The sequence below is a fragment of the Acomys minous genome, assembly GCF_964271855.1.
Source record: "Acomys minous genome assembly, chromosome: 5".
Classification (NCBI taxonomy): Eukaryota; Metazoa; Chordata; class Mammalia; order Rodentia; family Muridae; genus Acomys; species Acomys minous.
In genome coordinates this window covers 118,049,028-118,055,027 of record NC_140494.1, presented here as the reverse complement: position 1 = coordinate 118,055,027, position 6,000 = coordinate 118,049,028, and the positions used below count along the sequence as shown (strand labels likewise).

The 6,000-nt window shown below is 44.1% G+C and overlaps 1 protein-coding gene across 1 annotated transcript in view; it reads left to right on the top strand.

Annotated features, from left to right (window-relative positions):
- The first annotated feature begins 273 nt into the window (after positions 1 to 273).
- REC114 (REC114 meiotic recombination protein) overlaps positions 274 to 6,000 on the top strand; it is an 80,564-nt gene continuing 74,837 nt past the window's right edge. Inside the window, exon 1 of the mRNA XM_084782353.1 lies at positions 274 to 449. Within this exon, the coding sequence (XP_084638479.1) occupies positions 294 to 449 (156 nt within the window). The 5' untranslated portion in view covers positions 274 to 293. The remainder of the gene's footprint in view (positions 450 to 6,000) is intronic.

Here is a 6,000-nt window from a genome sequence, read left to right as displayed (position 1 = left end):
TCCGGGCTGCCTTAAGGGAAGGTGAAGGCTCCTATGCTGCCGCCGAAATCTTCCAAATTGTGAGCATAATAACCTCAATAATGGCAGAATCGAGATAATCTCGAGCACCCATCGTCAAACCAAAACGAAAACCAAAAAAAAAAAAGCCAGTGAAGACCACTCTTCCGGTAGTGGCATCATCAGCTTCCGGGGGGCGGGGGAGGAAGGGAGGAGGGCACCTCGCTTCCTGATTGGCTAGCTGATTGTCCATCAGGCCTCACGTGGAGGCAGGCTTTCCAGGGCCGTAGGCAGGCATGGCTGAGGCGGGAAATGTGGCCTCGGGCCTCGGGCTTCCAGGAGACATTTCCCAGTGGCCTCTGAAGCGCTATGGCCGCTTCATGCTTTCGGACACTGGGGAGTCGCCTGAGCCTAGCTTGGAAGCTGCTGCAGGGCCCTCCCCCACGTGGAAGGTAAGGCCCGAGGGCGGGAAGGACCCGGTGAAGAATCCCCAGGGAGGGAGGGAGGAGGGAGGGAGGGAGGGAGGAGGGAGGGAGGATCCTGGCAAGCAGCCACTGGGGCCTGGGCCCCGCCCTCACACCTCTATGAAGACCAGAGGAACAGACTGCTAACATACGAAACTTGCGCCTGAGTAGGAATAAGAGCCGTAGTTGTAAACTCATTTCGTTTTCAAAATAATTTTGCAAGGGTGAAATAAACATTCGTATATTCAACAAATATTGATTGGACGGTGGGTTGCGTGCTAGACACAGTTTAGTATCCTAGAGGTGTAGCATGGAGCAAGGTCCAAATGGTCCGTGCTCTCGTGAGTGGCTTTGTTTACTCTCTTATGGTACCGGGGATCTAAGTGCCGGTGTCTGAGCCCAGTCCCTTGATGCACTGCCATGTTTCCTGAGGACATAGTATTTACACAGATAGCTATATGTAAAGTGTGGCAAAGATGATTAGGCTACATTCTTGTGCCTTTTGGTAGTCAAACACCTACCCCAAACTAAAGTTAGATCGTAGCTGTTTTTATTTTCGGTGCTGGGCCTTGGACCAAGGCCTCATGTCTGCTAAGCATGTGCTTTACCACTGGGCTACACTGCCAGCCCCTGAAATCTGGTTTTGATGCTGACTTTCCATGCTCTTGGTTAAGCTGCTTAGCCTCTCTGAACGTTATTTATCGTAAAATAGAAAGAATACCTTAATGTTATATTTAAATACGTATGGTAGAGACAAAGCAGGAACAAAAATAACGGTCTTACTTCATGGGACATGTGTGCATGTACACTGTGCTGTTTATGTGGTTTTGGGTAGCCGTGGGTCAGATTAAAAAAGAGAAACCAAGGTGTAACATGTGAAAGGCTCCACGGCTGAGAAAACCTTAGGAAGTCTAATATCTGTAGAGAGAAGCCAAGAAGATTGGTGCCTAGGGAACCAAGGGGAGGCTGGTAAGTGGTGGGGGTGTCCGGGGACAAAGACAGGTGCCATGTGAATATTATTTTACAAGCCCATGAGGGAAGCCACAGGAAGGGTTTTAATCATTTTTCTCCTTTGACAAATCACTCTGTCTTTGTAGATGGAATTAGAGGACAGTATCCGTGAATTCAGGGAGACAGAAGATAATAACACCTCAGGCCTGAGGAGGGGCGGTGACAGTAGAGATGGGGAAAATGGGACATAGAATTTGGAGGTTAGAAATGAACGGGCTTGGCGATTGATGGAGTGTGAGTGGTTTCTGGCAGAAGCAACTCCAGGAGAATGGGACGCGCTGGAGGAACAACAGATCTGAGACGTCAGATATGGGAGTGATGAGCTTACTGTGCTCGGTGAAATAAAGGCCAGTTGCACTCAGCTGAGTGTACTGTCATGGACTCAGAGGCCGGGCTTGGCTGGAGAGGTGAAGGTGTGAGTCAGCATCATGATGGTGAGCCAGTCAAGAGGTCAGTGGAGATTCCAGGGCCTGCTCTCAAGGCAGTGCAGCAACTGTAGGTCAGGTAGAGGTGTCAGACCCTCGCGGATTGACAAGGGCCAGAGAGCTGCAAAGTACCCGGGGGAATGACAGTTCCCCGTGTTACAAGAGCGTTCTCTCAAGAGGGAGAGGATGCTTGCTTAACTTGGTTGAATGATGCTGTCAAGTAAAGGAAAATAAGGACGGTGGCCATCATATTGAGCCGCAGGAAGGTTATTCATGGTCATTACAAAGGGGAGTTTGAGTGAGTGAAGGGTGAAAAGCCAGGCAGAGGTGGATTGAAAAGTGACTGATAGGCGAATAAATACAGCCGAGTGCACAGTGTTGAGAGCCTTGGCTGGGAACGTGAATAGAAATAGGGCATCGTGAATTATTCATGACATTCTGGAATATTAGAGTAAAGGGTGCTCTAAAACTTGAAATCAGTAGATTTAGGCCCATTTAAAAAAAAAATCATTAAATACCTTGCTGTGCTCTTGTGGAACTCTGTATCCTAAAAGAAGACAGAGGCCAAAAAATGCCAAGTGCGGAGTGAGGAGGAGTCGAGTGCAAGGGTGACAGGCCTACAATTGGATTTTATAAAAGGCCAGGCTGTTAAAGGACATATTTAACTCCCAAGACTGCTCCAGTAGGCTCCTTGATAATTTCTCCTAACAGCTCCTTAATCCCTTTCAATCCTTTTCTGCACGCATTGGCTCAGATTCAGCCAGGTAACTCTTATATTGCAACTCGGAGAGCATGGGCATTTTGACCATTTTAAGATGTCGACTATTATTACAATTCTTATTTTCTCTTTGCAAAGCTCTTCATAATTGCTCATAAGGAACAGCGCTTTTCAGTGGTTTTCAGATGTTTGACATAACACCATGGCCAAAGTGACAAGAGATGAGGTTGGCATTTGCAGGGCTTTTAAAAACTGGACATTTGTACCTTGCTTTGAATCTGTGCCCAGCTATCCTGCCTGCTGTGATCAATTTCAACCTCGGTCTGTCATATATATTTTTTAAATGAAAGAGAAATAAGATTTGTTCTGTTTTATAGGCACTGTGACTATTGTATAGTAGTAATAATAAGTCCTATGTGAATTTCTTTAAAAAAAAAACAAAACACTTGGCACCTACCATTAAATTACGTGTTAGGTGAAACACAGAAATTTATTACGATAAAGACATTCTGGTAGGTAATCATTTTTTTTCCCCACATGGAATGTGCCAAATTGAATGTAGATAAACCCATTTTGTTTTTTTTTAATTCCCCCCCCCCAAAAAAAATTATGGAGAGACTCTGCTCTCTTGGTTCCATATGTGTAGATATTTTGCCCCCCAAAAGATGCTCATTTCAGAGGCCACATATTGACAAAACTGTCTGTCCAAGAGAAAGACGAGTAGTGCAAGACTTCTCAGACGACAGGTCCCAGGTGAGAGGTAAGGTCAAGTTATGTGACATGTTATAAACAGAGAGAATGTCCAACATGCTGAGTCTATGAATTGTTATTACATGTCACACAATTTGGAAGTGAATTGTAACAGTGAAAAAACAAACAAACAAACAAAACCCCAAGCTCACCACAGTGGTCGTGGTTGCCCTATAGGGATTTGGTTAAAATGCAAATTCTTCCTTAATCAGAACAGATTGTTGTGGGAAATGAGACTCTGCCATCACAGGGAGCTCCCAGGTGACACCGGTGTTGGTTTGGGGACTAAGCTTTGAGAAGAAGGGTTTGGAGGACCTCGAGTGAAGTGCGCAGCTACGTAGTCCGATTATTAAAATGAATTTATAGAGGTATGACTAAGTTGGATTCAAAATGAATATGCAAACTTTTATTAATAGGGTTAATATATAAGCCATCTGTCATCATCTAAGTGGAATGAGCAAATGAAATAGAAACTTGAACTTGATTTTAGTTCCTTGTGTCTATTGGCCCAGCCTTTCTGACAGAAATTATTGTAATAACAGATTGGTCCATTTTATGTCTGTATATAATTTAGTCTGTTAATTTGAGAATTTTGAAAGGTGATGTTAATTGCAGGTTGCTTTTAAATTAGGGTTTTACCATATTTTTCAGCTTTTAAATATTTCCCAGACATACCTTAATTGGTTGAACCTGACAACTTAGATTTTTTTTTTCAAAGAAAAAAAGTGATCCTTTAATTTTTGTAGGAAGACCTTAAAATAATTGTCCTACTTAGAAATTAAGAAATGGAATATGAAGTTTGTACTTGATGAGCTTTTAATGTGGGTTCAATGTTGAGTATGCTTTGAGGCCCATTTCTTCTGTATTTCTAGCGCCTCTGTGCTCCACACCATATGATAAATCCTTAATAATGTGTGGCTGAATGTGCAGCATGGCTACTTGCTTTTTCTAATTTTTTGACACAGGGTCTCACTGTGTACTTTTAATGTGTAGACCAAACTGGCCTTGAACTCATAGAGTTCTGCCTGTCTCTGCCTCCCAAGTGCTGGGATCAAAGGCTTACGACACTACGCCTGGCTCTACTTGGGGAGGGGACTTAAAGCAGCCCTTATGAAGCAAACGTTATCTCTGGTTATGGGTGAATTAGCTGAAACTGAGAGGTGCTCTGTGGCTTTTCTAAGAACGTAGAGAGAAGCTGGGAGTACCTCAGACGCTGGTTCTCCTGTCTCTGAAGCCTGTGCTGTTAATTACAGTGCTGCTTGCCTTAGGAATGTTAGCATTTCAGGAGTCTGTCAAATTAGCATACAAGGTGAAAACGATTAAGATGATTTTGCTCATGTGTTAAGGACAATTTAATTTTCAGTAAAACTTCAAGAAAATTATTTTTAAAAAATAGCAAAATAGCAGTTCTTCTTTGTACGCTGGACAATTTTTAGTAGACCCTTATTGTTGTGAATTTTAACTTGGGTCCAGGACATTTTTGTGTTCCTACAACTACTTCAGCTCCCTACCCCCATCTTATTTGGGGTTTCTATTGCCAATGAAGAGACACCATGACCACCGCAGCTCTTATAAAGGGAAACATTTCATTGTTGCTGGCTTACAGTTCAGGGCTTAGTCCGTCATTGTCATGGCTGGCTGCATGGCGGCGTGCAGGCAAACATGGCGCAGGGCAGGTAGCCGAGAGCTTTGCATCCGGATCCGTAGGCAGCAGGAAGAGACAGGGAGCCACTAGGCTTGGATTGAGTTTCTGAAACCTCAAAGCCCACCCTCCAGTGACACTTTTTCCAATAAGGCCACACCTCCTGATAGTGCCACTTCCTATGAGCCTATGGGGCCATTTTCATTCAGACCCCGCCCCGCCCCCCCCCCCCGACATCTCACACACACAGGATAAGTTACTTGGAAGCAATTGCATCCTTTCAAGTCTGTTTTAAAATCATATGGAGATCAGCAAAACACTTGGTTTAGGACTATGCCCCAACCCCCAACTGCTGAGGGAAAATTCTTGAGAGAACACTACCTGGTGCCCCATAAATGAAATGTCCTCTTCTCTGGCTGCTCTGTGGGTCTAGGTAATGCTTCCTTAAATGCTCGCATGTGGTTCTTTCCCCAGCCATGTGTGTTGAGCAGAGCTGTCCTGAAGGGCAGGCTTTGGAAGGAACTGGTGTTCACTCTGGGCATGCGCTCTGTCCTGTGTATTTGTGCCTCTCTGACCTCTTTGGACATAGGGCTCCATCTCTTAAACTCAGGGAGACCTCCCCAGACCCTGCTCAGGCTGGTTTTGTTTGTTTGTTTGTTTGGGTTTTTCTTGCACTTTACTATGGAGATTTCTCCAAGCAGTGAGAGAAGACATCGTTGATGTCTGTATGATACTTTTTAATTTATTTATTTAGATACTTTATAATTTGTGGTTTTCTCACTTATTACTTACATTTTACAACTCTTTGGAGGCAATAGTAGGAGAGCTCACTTCATTTCTTGCAATTTCTCAGAAACCCTAACCCTCATTTCCTGTACCCAAGAACTTGAAATGGATGCTCTCTCTAATTTACTGTGTTTTCGTTGTTCTAGGCAGGAGAATAGATTTGATCCACTCCATGCTAGCCTGAAAAGGAAGTCTTTAGTTGGCCCT